Below are 16,896 nucleotides of genomic sequence, written 5' to 3' on the forward strand. Positions count from 1 at the left end.
TTTATGAGGAAGGAAGGGATGGCTTGAAAGAGCAGGTTTTTCCAAATTTCGAAAAAGCCTTTTTTGAAAGAAAAGCAGAGAAAGATTCATACTTTGCGTATCTTTTTCAGACTTTGCAGTCTAAACTTAGCCTAACTGAGACTCTCATTGTCAGAAAAAATTGATCACAAATGAACCAAGTTGACATTTTCCAGTAGTTCACAAATACAAATATTAAGAACTATGGCCCCTGATATTGTCCACTGCAACACACCCAGACTGGGCACATTTCCTACTTTTTTGGAAGAGTCAGTAATAGTGATTTCTCTCTACTTCATGTTCATTAACCAGGATATTTGTAGAATGTGCATAATGTGGCACAATAGAAATTGCTAGTAGCGGTTTTACATTTTGTTTTTCAGGTGTTGGGGATCAATGTTGCGAACAAGTTAAATTCTAAATAATCTGCCCTCGTATCTTGTGCATTTACTAGGCACAAGTTTCTTGTTTAAATTGCATAAAATTTGTTTTCCCTCCCACATCAAGCAGGAGTCATGACTACTCTGTGTAAATGGACCTGGGTTTACTTGATCAACCTGGGCCTTTTCTTTTTCTGAGATGGGTGTAGAGCTGAGGTTCTCTGTCTTCTGGGGTCTGCAGACACTTCTCCTGAGACTAGATCTAATTTCTACTCTTCTGGAATCTGATTCTCTCAGTTTCTCACCCACATCCTCTTGTTTTTCCTGGAAATGTAGGACATGGACCTGAAATCAACCCTCATCCAGAATGCAACAGAGATTAGCTGTGCAGTTTTGAAGACTGGAGACTCCCAGGCATTTGAATTCTCTTACAAACTGGAGCTCCTTGATTACATGATGGTGAGTGATTAGGAACTTTGAAGCCTGAGCTACAAGGGATTTTGTTATTATGTAATGAGACTGATTGTCCGGGTAGATGTTATTCTTTCCATTGGCTGTAGCTATACTACTGCAGTGTCATGATTTACCTGCCTGGCACCCAGAATGCTGGGTCCACTGTGCTTGGCCGGGATGCTGGCATATTGTGGGCTGTAACTGGAAGGAATGGATAGTGTCTGATGAGTTACCAGGATACAGCTTGCTGACCTGTGTATAGCAGATGTCTCTATGGTCCATTTCTGAGGCAGAGAGCCACTGAAACAGTGTCTGTTTCTTACAGGTCTGGCATAAAGCCCTGTTTCAGAAGGTGAGGGGGAGGCTTCTCTGCCTTTCAAACCCACTTCCTATTTTTATGTCTCTGTTCATGCATTTCAGGACTTCATTAAAAAGGAACCATTGGATTCCCTGGTGTCTCCAGTTCGTTACGAGGCAATGTTTGCGATTGGACAACTGTGGTAGGATATTCTATGCCATATTTCTTGGCACTGTGATGTCTTCTCATTTGTTAATTCATGAGTGTCGGGTTGGGAGCAGGCTGATGCTCACATGGTGTTTTTGTTTTGAGGGTTTGAATGCGTCATGTCTGTTTGGAGATTTGTGCTTGAAAGGCACAAGAGTGGAGGTTGTGGGGCATGCCATACTACGGAGAAGAGTTCAGGTGGGGATGGAGGTGTCTGGCTAGCTGGCAGGGGGAAGGAAGCTGGTGGATTTCTCTAAAAAGGGAATTGAAGTTTTAGCTTTACTTCTAGATGAGCAAATAATTAACAGAGGTACAAAGAGGTGCACAGCTGCAAAGTGAAGGGCTGTTTGCATTTGGGGTTCTAGATTGGGATAATCTTTATTCATTTAACCCATTTTTTACTTGGCTATGGTATTGAATCTAACACGTGACTTCTCTTTCTGTCTTCTGACAGCAAACTCAAACCATCTCTGACCCTGGAGGAAAACCGTGAGATCCTTGATCTGTGTTTTAAAAGTGTATTTCCCCTTCCTCCCTTGGAGAAGATGAAAGAGGAAGGCAAGAAACTAGAGGATACTCTGCACATAGAGGTATATGACACCAATTCCCCTCTGGCAGACTCCACTGAGATCTCTGCCCAGCAAGCACTGGGTGATAGCAGCCTCACATGGCCTCCCTGCAAAGTCATGGCTAACTTCACCTCCACCTCACTCCTTCTCTTCTGGTTTCAGTTGATGTATGAGTGCTCCTTAGAAGCCCTTAGTGAGCTAATGAAGATCCTGCTTGAGGAAGAACCAACCCCAGACTGGTTCCAGGAAATGTTTCATGTGAGTAGCCCATAGGACCAGGGTGATAATTGTTTCTTGTGTTATAGCAGGGATGATGCTCAAGCTTCTGTTGTGGAGGAATTTTCCGCAGCGGGTGAATTTTAGGGAGAAAGCATCAATTTTTTCCTGAAGTAAGTGGGAATGTGTCCCATTGAAATCCATGGGAGCTGTTCCATTTTATGCCAGTGGTGGACTGAGATCTAGTTTTTCCAGTATAGTTAACACTACATGGACAGGAAAGAAAATCATCAGTGCAGTAACCAAATTCAAGAGGACCAGTGAGAACTGGTCACCTCTTGTAAAAGGAATGAATTAGTATTGAGTTAAGCTCTGTGTATGGAAACTCATTCACCAAAGACTTCCTGCTCTTCAGACATAAACAGAATAGTTTGAAGAGCTGAGGGGAGGGGACTTAGGTGCAACGTTGGTATGAAAATAAAGTTATAAAAGGAGCTGGGCTGGGGAGATTTCTCTGCTCCTCTCTGTCATTTGCCACTCAGCATGGGAGAAGCTGTCCAGGAAAGAGAACACAGCACCGGACCCCAAACTGCATGCAATGTGCTAGACAGCTGCCATCAGACAGTCTACAGAAGCCCTCACATACACAGAGCCAGACTCATCTCTCATGTAACTCCTTTGGCTTTGATGGAGTTACGTACACCAGAGGTGAATCTGGTCCCTGGGACTTGTATATACAAGGGTCTCTTTTTGGAGACATATAAATCTTTTGCTATATGGAAGTTAAATGCTTTGGAGAGGGATTTTAGTGACAATCAAACCTATTTAAAAGAAACGTTTGGGAGGGATTTTCTGGTACTAACTTTGTCCATTCTCCTGCTTTGCCAACAGCTACTAGAGACCTGGCTCAGTTCAGAGAAGGAGTGGGAGAGAGAAAGGGCCTTGCAGGCCAGTGTCTGGCTGCTAACTGCCTATCAGGAGATAGTTAATAGCACAGTGAGTATAGTTCTACTCTTCCTTGAGCTGACTTCCCCACTTAAATCAAATCTGACATTCAACGTGAATGCATGAGAAATTCTACTAGGGCTGCAGCTGGGGCCTCAAAGTGACTAAGATCCCTCTGCTTCCATAAGAGAAAGGTTTCCATAAGAGTGCTGTGACAGCACTCAGGCCAGACTGTAAGAAACAGGGCAGGCAGTTCCCCAGACGAGTGATTTTATAATTAGATTCACCAAACCAGTAAGAAAAGAGCTTCTACTCTGGTTAACAAAATACCAAACAATAGTACCCTTTAGGCATTCCAGATCTTGGTTCCCATCTAGACAACTAAGTCTAATATAATCACCAATCACAAAGGACTAGACACTTATCCTTAGGTTAATATGAATCACAGGTCTTCCCTAAATATCAGCCAATCCTTAATAACCGAATATCAGATTTGTTGTTAAAAGGAAAAAGAAGAGAGTTACAAATGGTTAAGTGATAGATATTTGTTAAAATGACTTTCACTTTTCATAGTTCAGGATCACAACCATGGTGGAATAAACGGCTGGCTTGTAAAAGTCTCTCTGGAATCATGCTAACCGGTCAACATCCAAAGCCAGTTTAGATGCAAAGGCTGTTAGTTTTTCCATGCATTTCCCAGACTATTCCAAATAATTATTTGGAAGATCTATGTCCTATGGCTTACACGTCCCCTGTTCAAAGTTTAAGCAGACTGGAGAGAGAAGATCAGTCCCATAACTTGTCTTTTATAGCTATTCTAGCCGGTTGGCAAGCCTCCTCACAGAAATTGTCTAAGCAGGATCTCTCCCTGAGAAAGAATAGGTCATGCAGATCTCCTGTCGTGCTTTGTTTTGAAGTTAATTTTCTATTTCCTATGCATACACTGGTAAATGGGTGATACCATCTGCTTTGTCAACAAAACCCTGTAGTCTAGACACAACCCTACATGCAATAACACCTTCTGTCGACAGAAATCTGTCGACAGAAGGTGTTATGCCTCGTAAAATGAGGTTTACCAGCGTCGACAAAACTGCTGAGTTCTGTCGACGTTATGTCGACAGAACTCAGCGGTAGTGTAGACGCAGGTATAGTTTTGTCGACAAAACTCAGTAGTCTAGACACACCCTTTGAAATAACATATAAGTGACTTGTCTTGATACAATTGCAGTGCCGCTTGTTAAGTTATTGTGGGTCACACATAGGTTGGCTGTGTCAGTGTCATAGATGCCTTCTTATACTCTCAGGCTGTTAAAGTTGAATTTCTATTTCTATTTAATCAGATAAGAACATAAAACATGAATGGCCATTCTGGATCCCCCAGACAAATGGTTCATGTATCCTGTCTTCTGGCAGTGGTGGGTGTTATATGCATCAGAGGGAACAAACAGAACAAGGCAATTGTTGAGTGATCTCTCCCCTGTTGTCCAGTCCCAGCCCCAGGCAGTCAGAGATATAGGGACACCCATATCATGCATCTCTGATCATCTTATATGGCTCTATCATACCCCCCTGTAAGCATCTCTTTTCTAAGATGAATGGTCCCAGTCCTTTTAACTTCTCCTTGTACGAGTTATCCCATATCCCATATCATTTTTGTTGCTTTTCTCTGAACTTTTTCCAATTATAACCTAACTTTATATAAGTTGGAGGACTACAATTGCTTGCAGTATTCAAGGTGTGGGTGTACCATGGATTTGAAACAGTGGCATGATAAGAACATAAGAACATAAGAACATAAAAACGGCCGTACTGGGTCAGACCAAAGGTCCATCTAGCCCAGTATCCTGACTACCGACAGTGGCCAGCACCAGGTGCCCCAGAGAGGGTGGACCGAAGACAGTGATCAAGCGATTTGTCTCCTGCCATCCCTCTCCAGCCTCTGACAAACAGAGGCCAAGGACACCATTTTATCCCTTGGCTAATAGCCTTTCATGCACCTAGCCTCCATGAAATTATCTAGCTTCTCTTTAAACTCTATTATAGTCCTAGCCTTCACAGCCTGATCTGGCAAGGAGTTCCACAGGTTGACTACACGCTGTGTGAAGAAGAACTTCTTTTATTAGTTTTAAACCTGCTACCCATTAATTTCATTTGGTGTCCTCTAGTTCTTCTATTTAGGGAACTAATAAATAACTTTTCTTTATCGGCCCTCTCCACACCACTCATGATTTTATAGACCTCTATCATATCCCCCCTCAGTCTCCTCTTTTCTAAACTGAAAAGTCCCAGTCGCTTTAACCTCTCCTCATATGGGACCCGTTCCAAACCCCTAATCATTTTAGTTGCCCTTTTCTGAACCCTTTCCAAGGCCAAAATATCTTTTTTGAGGTGAGGAGACCACATCTGTACACAGTATTCAAGATGTGGGCGTACCATAGTTTTATACAGGGGTAGTAAGATATTCTGGGTCTTATTTTCTATCCCTTTCTTAATAATTCCCAGCATTCTATTTTCCTTTTTGACCGCTGCTGCACACTGCGTGGAAGTTTTCAGAGAACTGTCCACAATAACTCCAAGATCCCTTTCCTGATTTGTCGTAGCCAAATTAGCCCCCATCATACTGTATGTATAGTTGGGGTTATTTTTCCCGATGTGCATTACTTTACATTTATCCACATTAAATTTCATTTGCCATTTTGTTGCCCAATCACTCAGTTTGGTGAGATCTTTTTGGAGTCCCTCACAGTCTGCTTCTGTCTTGACTATCCTAAACAGTTTTGTATCATCTGCAAACTTTACCACCTCACTGCTTACCCCTTTCTCCAGATCATTTATAAATAAGTTGAAAAGGATTGGTCCCAGGACTGACCCTTGGGGTACACCACTAGTTACCCCTGTCCAATCTGAAAATTTACCATTTATTCCTACCCTTTGTTTCCTGTCATTTAACCAGTTCGCAATCCAAGAAAGGACCTTCCCTCTTATCCCTTGGCCATGTAATTTACACAAGAGCCTTTGGTGAGGGACCTTGTCAAAGGCTTTCTGAAAATCCAAGTATACTATATCTACTGGATCCCCCTTGTCTGCATGTTTGTTGACCCCTTCAAAGAACTCTAACAGATTAGTAAGACAGGATTTCCTTTTACAGAAACCATGTTGACTTTTGTCCAATAAATTATGCTCTTCTACATGCTTCACAATTTTATTCTTTACTATTGTTTCTACTAATTTGCCCGGTACTGAAGTTAGACTTACCGGTCTGTAATTTCCAGGATCGCCTCTAGAGCCCTTTTTAAATATTGGTGTCACGTTAGCTACCTTCCAGTCATTAGGTACGGAAGCCGATTTAAAGGATAGGTTACAAACTACAGATAATAGCTCACCAATTTCCCATTTGAGTTCTTTTAGAACCCTTGGATGAATGCCATCTGGTCCCGGAGATTTGTTAACATTAAGTTTTTCTATTTGTTCCAAAACCTCCTCTAAAGACACTTCAATCCGGGACAGTTCCTCAGATTCATCACCCACAAAGGACGGTGCAGATTCAGGAATCTCCCCAACGTCCTCAGCCGTGAAGACTGAAGCAAAGAAATCATTTAGTTTCTTCGCAATGGCTTTATCGTCCTTGATTGCTTCTTTTATAGCTCAATCATCTAGGGGACCCTCAGTTTTTTTAGCAGGCTTCCTGCTTCTAATGTACTTAAAAAACATTTTGTTATTTCTTTTTGAGTTTTTGGCTAGCTGTTCCTCAAAATCTTTTTTTGCTTTTCTTATTACATTTTTACACTTGATTTGACAGTGTTTATGTTCCTTTCTATTTATCTCACTAGGACTGGACTTCCACTTCTGAAAAGATACCTTTTTGTCCCTCACTGCTTCTTTTACATGGTGGTTAAGCCGCGGTGACTCTTTTTTAGGTCTCTTGCTATGTTTTTTAATTTGGGGTATACATTTAAGTTGGGCCCCTGTTATGGTGTCTTTAAAAAGTTTCCATGCAGCTTTCAGGGACTTTGCTCTAGTCACTGTGCCTTTTAATTTCTGTTTCACTAACCTCCTCATTTTTGTGTAATTCCCCTTTTTGAAATTAAATGCCAGGGTGCTGGACTGCTGAGGTGTTCTTCCCACCACAGGAATGTTGAATGTTATTATATTATGGTCACTATTCCCAAGCGGTCCGGTAACGGTTATATCCTGGACCTGATCCTGCACTCCACTCAGGACTAAATCGAGAATTGCCTCTCCCCTTGTGGGTTCCAAGAAGCAGTCATTTAAGCCATTGAGAAATTTTATCTCTGCTTCTCTTCCTGAGGTGACATGTATCCAGTCAATATGGCGGTAATTAAAATCCCCCATTATTATAGAGTTCTTTATTTTGGTAGCCTCTCTAATCTCCCTCAGCATTTCAATGTCAGTATCGCTGTCCTGGTCAGGTGGTCGGTAATATATCCCTACTGCTAATTTCTTATTATTTATCATATTATTATTCATCCCTTTTCCTAGTGGTTCCTAACATACCATTAGCATTTTTAAGTGCAGCTGCGTGTTGAACAGATGTTTTTAGAGGACTATCCACAATGACTCTGAGATTTTTCTTGAGTGCTACAGCTAATTTAGACCCCATCAATTTGCATGTACAATAAGGATTATGTTTTCCAATGTGCCGTACCAAGGTACAGTAATGGAGTTCACAATAAGGAAGGCAAATAATGTCCAGTATAGCCGGAGAACTTTCATTCTTCATTCTTTTTAAATTAGCCTCAGGAAACTTTTCATCAGTTTGGATATCTGATTGGGCTATTAGCACCATATACCTGTGCTTCAGTAACAACATCGCGTCAGTTGGTGGTTGACTGTATCAACTGTCTTCTCAATATACAAGGTGAGGAGACCATGAGCAGGTGTAAGTAACCCTTCACTTTCTTTCATTGTTGTAATGACCCTTTTTTCCATCTGTAATTCTTTCTGTCTTGTTAGCGACACTTATATAACAGAATAATTGGGGCCTTGTAAGTACATTGCTGGAAGAGAACTGCACAAATAATAAATAATCTGCAAATATTAGAGGGTGGGCAAAATATAGCACACAGGCCAGATCTGCCCTTCTCCCCAGAATTTCTGTCTGGAGCGCTCAGCTGATTAGCAAGCATGCCAGCAGCATGTGTTCAGCTGCCCCTCTCCGACTTGCTCCATCCTATCTGCTGCTAGTGGTGTGTGGAGGGGAGGTGAGCAGGGAGGTGTGCAGAAGTCAGGGTGACCCCTTTGCCCCTGTCATCATCTCTGCAGAGCAGAGTTTGGGGAGAGGGACACATACAATAGTGCTGCTCCAGGTGAGTAACGAAGTGCCTATCTAAAGAGGCAGTGCACTGTTTCTAAGATTTCTCTGGCAGCCAGCATGTCCCTCTCTCTCTCTCTCTCTCTCACATACACACACACACACACACATTGTCTCACACACACTCTCTCCCCCGCCATATGCCCATATGCCCCCCCTCTGCAGAGTAGGGTGGGGAGAGGGAGATGACAGAGCAGGACAGCTTTCCTTTAAAGAGACAGTTCATGATTTAGAAGTGAGCGAAGAGCCTGGGTTTCCTACCTAAGCTTTTGGTCAGCCCCATCTCTTTTACAATGAGAGTTCAGTGGAGGAATTCTCCTCCAAATCAGAACCTCAGATCAATCTACATGAGTTCTGCTTGACTATGAGATTAGATTTAAATACTGAGAGCAGAGTGGCTACTGAAACCAGATATACAGAGAAAAAGGCTCCACACAGAATACAGTGCCTGTTTAACCCTGTATGAATCAGAATGAATCACATGCCATTACTGTTAACTTTCAGACATAGGGGCTACGTCTAGACTACATCCCTTTTTCGGAGGGATAAGGGATCTTTCGGAAAAGGCTTAATTTTCCGCAAGATCAGCATCTAGACTGGCGCTTTTCTCCGGCAAAGCTCCGTGCCGAAAAAAGCTGCAGCCATTTTTATGCTAATGAAGCGGGGGAGATTTAAATCCCCGCTTCATTAGGAATTGCGATACATCTAATTTACATCCCTTTTCCGAAAAAGGGATGTAGTCTAGACATAGCCTGACGGTAAAATTCTGACTCCATTAAAGTCAACAAGAATTTCGTCATTGGCTTTAGTGGGGCCAAAATTTCACACACAGCTGGTAATAACATACCCCATAGATCCTCCTGTATGATTATCTATGGATCAGAGGTTCAGTTTTATTAAATGTTGCCATACTTTTTCTCCTTTTCTCTATCCTAGGTCAGTGCACAAACCTGGGATCAGCAGACGAGGAGCTGAGATGTCTCCGTGAGGCACTAACAACTCCAGACCCTGAGGCTCTGTTTCAAACCTCTTGCAAAATGGCTAAGGTAACAGACACTAGGTGACTGTCCTAATGGTTGTGCACCATTCATTTTCCCTTGTCCAGAGGACTGGAAAAGGGCAAATATAGTGCCCATCTATAAAAAGGGAAATAAGAACAACCCAGGAAACTACAGACCAGTTAGTTTAACTTCTGTGCCTGGGAAGATAATGGAGCAAGTAATTAAGGAAATCGTCTGTAAACACTTGGAAAGTGGCAAGGTGATAGGGAACAGCCAGCCTGGATTTGTAAAGAACAAATCATGTCAAACCAATCTGATAGTTTTCTTTGATAGGATAACGAGTCTTGTGGATAAGGGAGAAGTGGTGGATGTGGTATACCTAGACTTTAGTAAGGCATTTGATACAGTCTCGCATGATATTCTTATCAATAAACTAGGTAAATACAACTTAGATGGGGCTACTATAAGGTGGGTGCATAACTGGCTGGATAACCATACTCAGAGAGTAGTTATTAATGGTTCACAATCCTGCTGGAAAGGCATAACAAGTGGGGTTCCACAGGGGTCTGTTTTGGGACTGGCTTTGTTCAATATCTTCATCAACGATTTAGATATTGGTATAGAAAGTACGCTTATTAAGTTTGCAGACGATACCAAGCTGGGAGGGGTTGCGACTAATCTGCAGGATAGGGTCATAATTCAAAATGACTTGGACAAATTGGAGAAATGGTCTGAGGTAAATAGGATGAAGTTTAAGACAAATGCCAAGTTCTCCACTTAGGAAGGAACAATCAGTTTCATACATACAGAATGGGAAGCGACTGTCTGGGAAGGAGTACGGCAGAAAGAGATCTAGGGGTTATAGTGGACCACAAGTTGAATATGAGTCAGCAGTGTGATGCCATTGCAAAGAAAGCAAACATGATTCTGGGATGCATTAACAGGGGTGTTGTGAGCAAGACATGAGAAGTCATTCTTCCGCTCTACTCTGCGCTGGTTAGGCCTCAATTGGAGTATTGTGTTCAGTTCTGAGCACCGCATTTCAAGAAAGATGTGGAGAAATTGGAGAGGGTCCAGAGAAGAGCAACGAGAATGATTAAAGGTCTAGAGAACATGACCTATGAGGGAAGGCTGAAGGAATTAGGTTTGTTTAGTTTAGAAAAGAGAAGATCGAGGGGGATAGCAGTTTTCAGATATCTAAAAGGGTGCCATAAGGAGGAGGGAGAAAACTTGTTCATCTTGGCCTATGGGGATAGAACAAGAAGCAATGGGCTTAAACTGCAGCAAGGGAGATTTAGATTGGACATTAGGAAAAAGTTCCTAATTGTCAGGGTAGTCAAACACTGGAATAAATTGCCCAGGGAGGTTGTGGAATCTCCATCTCTGGAGATATTTAGGAGTAGGTTAGATAAATGTCTATCAGGGATGGTCTAGACAGTATTTGGTCCTGCCATGAGGGCAGGGGATTGGACTCGATGACCTCTCAAGGTCCCTTCCAGTCCTAGTATTCTATGATTCTATGATTGTTTTATGCTTTTGTGATGTCTTTCCACACTTGGAGCGAGCTATGGGAGTGAGGCATTCGTGGGTAATCAGTAACATGCTTTTCATAGGTATATGCTATGAATGCCATGTAAAAAACAGATTCCAGACAGTTGCATGAACATGCCCATGCATGTGCGCGCGCACATCCATCCATCCATCCATCCATCCATCCAGGGGGAAAATATGTGAGCGGGACATCAAGCTGAGAAACCAGTCTTGTCACCTTGTGTGTTTACCTGAACCTATATTTGTGTGCATGCATCTCTTTGCATATTTTTATATTTTGTGAAAAGATGTCATGTACATCATAGAATATAAACTGGAAATTTACATCCTGTTTGTCCCATACAATGTTGTGCTAACTGTATAACCTAAGATCTAACCTGATATTATTAGTGTAGAATAGAGATGTGGTAGCTAGAAAGATTACAGAGAAAATTTTAATTGCAACTGCCTTGCCAGATATGAGCCCAATTAGCAATTTGCTGATGAATACATTATTTTCCTATACAGCTCTTAGGCCTCCTTTCTTAAAAGTACTGGAGCCGACTATCATTGCAATCTTTCCTGTTTTTGATCTGTCCACAGGTGGTTAGTAAGTACTTTCCCTCTGACCAAGCCACAGATTTTATTGAGGCCATACTGGATGGTATGCTGTCTGCTAGCCCCTCCTGTGCCACAGCAGCCGGTCTGTGGATGAAAATCATCCTGAAGGAGTGTGGAAGTGCCATGCTGGATGAGGTAAAATAGAAGCTGGAGAGGTTTTTCTGGCTAACCTGCAGGCTTTCAGGTCTTTGCCATCATTTGCAGTGAATACAAGTCTTGCTGTTTCTCCCCCTGGGATTGGAAGGTAATTCCATCTGTGTTCCTATCCTGAGTCAGGCAATGAGGGAATCAACAGCAGAAGACAGAGATAATCTAACGATACATCTGCACTAGCTCGTTAGTTCGAGCTGGGTAGGGTAATGAGGGCAAGCGGAGTTGCAAATGAAGCCCGAGATTTAAATATCCCGGGCTTCCTTTGCATGTTCCCTGGCGCCACCATTTTTAAATCCCCCTTAGTCCGAACTCCGTGCCCGCGGCTACATGCGGCATGGACTAGGTAGTTCAAATTAAAGATCCTAATTCGAACTACCGTTACCCCTCATGGAATTAGGATCTTTAATTAGAACTACCTACTCCATGCCTTGTGTAGCCGCAGGCACTGTGTTCGGATTAAGGGGGATTTTAAAATGGCAGCACCCGGGAACATGCAAATGAAGCCCGGGATATTTAAATCCTGGGCTTCATTTGCAACTCTGCTTGCCCTCATTACCCTACCTAGCTCGAACTAACAAGCTAGTGTAGCCGTACCCCAAGTGAAAAGGAAGATGCTTGATTATTTGTCTATCTTGTTGTCACAGTTTCCAGCCATGAAAGGCTTGGAAAAATTAGACTCCGAGTAAAATGCAAAAAGAGAATATCCGGCCCCAAGAGACAAGCTAAGTGAACTACATCTTAGGGCCTCAGATAATGAGGGGTCTCTAAAAATACCCCAAAATTGCTAGTTTTTACTTGCCTCTTTGCCTATGTACAGATAGATAGATAGATAGATAGATAGATAGATAGATAGATAGATAGATAGATAGATAGATAGATAGATAGATAGATAACTTTATTATTTCTATTTTCATTGTCATTTCTGTTAGAATAATACATGTTGTTTTGGAAATGCAGTGAGGCCTCTTTAACTTGACATAGCTTAGGGCCTCAGCATGTTTTAACCCGGTGTTACAGCCAGGTATGGGCAGTGATATGTATAATTTTTGTGGGTTAAATCTATGCAGCCATGTCTAAATACTTGTTTTTTGAAGGGAGGATTTTCTACAAGAACAGCAAATTGCTAAACGACTAAATAAACGTTTTGGTTCTGCAGAATGAATGGAGAGAATGGAAAAAGGACATTTTTTCTGGTTTTATTCTGTCCAGGTGCCAGATATCCTGAGTATAATATATATACATATGCCTACCATCGAGCAGGGTAGCTTGAGGCAGTTCCTGGTGGAGTCAGTGTCCATTCTTGCTCACCATCACCTAGAGGCAGTGATCTTCAGCCTCCTCATCAAACATCTGCCGATGGACAGGTATATACTGCTCCTTACAGTGTTCATTTTGGTAACCATGGATCCCACGGCTTCACTGGAAGATGTAAGGCTTCATTTAAGCCACAGACAGTTTGAGATAATTCCTAAAGGTTAATAGCTTGGGTCTTTCTGCAGAAAGGTCCAAGACCATGTCAAGGTGGGTGCAGGGAGAAATTAAGTGTCATTCTGTTTCCATTAATTAATAGTTGCTTTGGCATCCTAAAGACTTCCCTTTACTGGCATCACTGGAGTGGATTTTTGCCTCTCCAGACCCCTGAACTAACATCACCCTGGAAATTGCCAGTGACTGTTCATTTTCTGGTAGCATGAAAGCTTCAAATCCAAATTCCTGGCTGATTAGCAAGGATAGGGCACCAGGCTTTTGGTATCAGCAAGGGCATGGCTGCTGGAATGGAGTTTTCATTCTTGGTACTTCAAGACAGGGCGGTAAGCATATCTATCATTTCATTCAAACATCCCTAGCTGAATTATCAGTCATCAGTGCTGGAATCTAAGAACATAAGAACGGCTGTAGTGGGTCAGACCAAATGTCCATCTAGCCCAGGATCCTGTCTTCAGACAGTGGCCAATGCCAGGTGCCCCATAGGGAGTGAACAGAACATGCCCATTCTGGCAAATAGAGGCCAGGGAATGCCATTTGTGAAGAGGTCATGGGCTAGCCACAAATATTTGTTCTCGTAGTTGTACATCCAGTTAGTAGGAAGATCATTTTTCTTTCTTCAACTTGTCTCCCAGGCCCCAGATCTTTGGGCATCATATGCTCATGATTCCATATCTACTGAGAAGTAGGAAAACAGGAACTGTGATTAGAGCTCTGTGTCCTTTCCTTCTGAAGTCTAGCATTAATGGTTATGGTGCAGTAAGACTAGGGTTGTGTCTATACAGCACCCTAAACTTGAAATAAGATGCACAATTTGCACTCCGCAAATTGCGTATCATATTTTGCATAGCCTATTTTGAAATGTGGCGCTTCTACACAGCACCAAATGTCGAAATAATGTGCTATTTCAAGCCATCCCTTATCCCTCATGCAACAAAGTTTCTTGGGATGGCAAAATAGTGTGCCCATTATTTTGAAAAATATTTCAAAATAACGGGCTGCTTGTGTAAATGTGGGGTAGCTATTTCGGGATACCTCCAGGATCCCAAAACAGTCATGCACTGTAGAAATGTAACCTGAAATGTAACTTAACTTAGTTCTGTAACTAGAAACTCAATATGTAAAACATGAGGACCATATAAGGAGGACAGCACTCTGAACTTGCTCATCATAGGGAGGGCTTGACAAATAATACAATCTACTCACCCATGGCGTGTAGATTGTAACCTGGAAGAGCCAGGTTCGGGCGACCTGTGCATGCGCAGAACGATCTGTGCATGCACAGATCGCCGGACAGCGCGGTTGGTGAGCCCTGATCATAGTCAAGGAGAAAATTTGTTCTTTACTTGAATATGATGCATATAGTCAGAGCCACAAAAGTCTCCAGGGGTCACATATAACTTATGTTAAATTGCAGTGACACCACTGAGCTGTGGAGATCTCTGGGGACAGATCCCTTGCTCGCCCCTCAAGTCCTGAAGGTCCTAATAGAAAAAATAAAGACTCCAACAAGTCAAGAAGGAAGGATGACCTCAGAGACAGAAACAGACCTGCATTTAGCAGCTGCTGAACCTCTCATAGTAAGTTAGACGACAGACATGTATTTCTCTGCCTTGTGACAAACATGCTGATGGAAAGCTAGATGAGTGGTATAATATTGTCATATGGGCACTTCTTTTCTGAAGTACTGTTTCCTGGATTCCAGCTGTGCTTTCTGTGGAACAACAGATGGCAGATTTAGAGCATGTGGCTGATTCACTTAATACTATCTGGCAATTAGAAAGTCTTTGAATCAGATTTCTTACAGTGCTTTGCAGATGTTTTGTACAACTCACAACATGCTTTGATAGGTCGTACACATTTTTACAGCTATGGGACGCTAAGGCACACATGGAGTGAATTGCTCTCGGTCATTCATCAAGTTAGTGACAGGAGTGAGAATTTAGTCCAGCAGGTATCAGAAGGGGAGAGAGTGTGATAGTGTTAGGAAGAGACCTCTTCTTTTACCATGCTCTCCTTTCAGGCAACATGTGCCATCTTTGAAGTGGTGTCAGCATTGCAGCTGAGCAAAACTGTGCAGGAGCTGTTCCCGGAGTTGTTTACTGTTCTCCTGCAGCAGATCAGCCAAACCCTAGGACAAAAGATGCCTTTGCCCAGGATGAGCAGCCGAAGGAGGTTATTCAGAAAAGGACAACAACTATGTGAGGGCAACCCTTGCAGGTAATTAGAAGAAAGGGAGCAAAACAAAGAGAATCTCAGTCCATTTGTGTGACACTCCCCAGGAGTTCTCAGGGTTATGAGGCACCTTACCATCACCTGCTTTTAATATGAGAAAGTCTTGTTTGTGCTTGCTATAGGTCAGTTCCCTGAAACCACCAACCTCTGGCAACACAAACACTACTATCTAGGCCTCCTCAGGCCTCAGTCTCTTTGTCCTCTCTTTCTGACTACAGCTTAGAGAATCTCTATCAATGGATTCTCCTCTAAGAGAAGTCTCCCTGCGATGTACGTGCATCTCCGCACCAATCAGCGTTCCCCCATCTCTTAGTTTAAAAACTGCTCTACGGCCTTTTAATGTTTAGTGCCAGTAGTCTGGTTCCACCCTGGTTTAGGTGGAGCCCATCCTTCCTGTATAGGCTCCCCCTCTCCCAAAAGTGTCCCCAGTTCCTGATAAATCCAAACCCCTCTTCCCTACACCATCGTCTCATCCACGCATTGAGACTCTGAAGCTTTGCCTGCCTACCTGGTCCTGCGCGTGGAACTGGAAGCATTTCCAAGAATGCCACCATAGAGGTCCTGGATTTCAGTCTCTTTCCTAGCAACCTAAATTTGGCCTCCAGGACATCTCTCCTACCCTTCCCTATGTCATTGATACCTACATGTACCACAACCACCGGCTCCTCCCCAGCACTAGACATAAGTCTATCTAGATACCTCGAGAGATCCGCAACCTTTGCACCAGGCAGTCAAGTGACCATACAGTTCTCCCGGTCATCACAAACCCAACTATCTATGTTTCTAACGATCGAATCACTCACTACTAACACCTGCCTCTTCCTAACATCTGGCATTCCCTCCCCCTCAGAGGTATCGTTGGTGCGAGAGGATACCGCAACATCCTCGGGAAGGAGGGTCCCAACTACGGGATGGTTTCCCTCTGCTCCCATTAAATTCTCTGTTCCCTTGAGACTTTCATCCTCCTTAAGAGCACTGGGACTCTCAGACTGGAGGTGGGACAGTACTACAGTGTCCTGGAAAGTCTCATCAACATAGCTCTCTACCTCTGTTAGCTCCTCCAGTTCAGCCACCCTGGCCTCCAAAGCCCGAACTCGGTCTCTGAGGGCCAGGAGCTCCTTGCAACAGGTGCACACATACGCCATTCGCCCACAGGGCAGGTAATCATACATGTTACACTCGACGTAATAAACAGGATAGCCTCCACTCTGCTGCTGGGCTTCTGTCTCCATTTTTTTATGAATAAATTTAAGTAAAAACTGGGCTTATTAAATCTCTGGAATATAGATTATTATAAAAGTTAGGTTTAAAGAAGATCAGAAGTCACTAGTGCCCTCTAAACTCCCACTCCAAAGTCCCTCTCCAAGCTCCCTGTTCGCGGACTCACAGGCTTATATAGCTCTGGTAGCCCCTCCCCCGACTGAGGCTCAGCCAATTAACATAGGCTTCTAGA

General features: G+C 42.9%; 1 protein-coding gene across 1 annotated transcript; it reads left to right on the top strand.

Moving 5' to 3' along the window:
• The first annotated feature begins 737 nt into the window (after positions 1-737).
• Positions 738-16,110, top strand: LOC142824006 (maestro heat-like repeat-containing protein family member 2B). The gene is made up of 11 exons (XM_089777794.1): positions 738-857; positions 1,272-1,351; positions 1,811-1,874; positions 2,088-2,183; positions 3,033-3,137; positions 7,842-7,965; positions 9,355-9,464; positions 11,553-11,705; positions 12,933-13,087; positions 14,626-14,788; positions 15,232-16,110. The coding sequence occupies exons 1-11, from the start codon at positions 738-740 to the stop codon at positions 15,430-15,432; spliced, it is 1,371 nt and encodes a 456-aa protein (XP_089633920.1). The 3' UTR covers positions 15,433-16,110.
• The last annotated feature ends 786 nt before the right edge of the window (positions 16,111-16,896 follow it).

Source organism: Pelodiscus sinensis, chromosome 1 (genome assembly GCF_052426305.1).
Source record: "Pelodiscus sinensis isolate ZL-2025 chromosome 1, ASM5242630v1, whole genome shotgun sequence".
NCBI classification, from domain to species: Eukaryota; Metazoa; Chordata; order Testudines; family Trionychidae; genus Pelodiscus; species Pelodiscus sinensis.

Bases quoted from the DNA above. Each gene is read 5' to 3' on its own strand.
- LOC142824006 (XM_089777794.1), top strand. From the start codon at position 738: ATGGACCTGAAATCAACCCTCATCCAGAATGCAACAGAGATTAGCTGT. The intron at 9,465-11,552 runs GTAACAGACACT...ATCTGTCCACAG, and splicing joins CCTCTTGCAAAATGGCTAAG to GTGGTTAGTAAGTACTTTCC. The intron at 13,088-14,625 runs GTATATACTGCT...GTTAAATTGCAG, and splicing joins AAACATCTGCCGATGGACAG to TGACACCACTGAGCTGTGGA.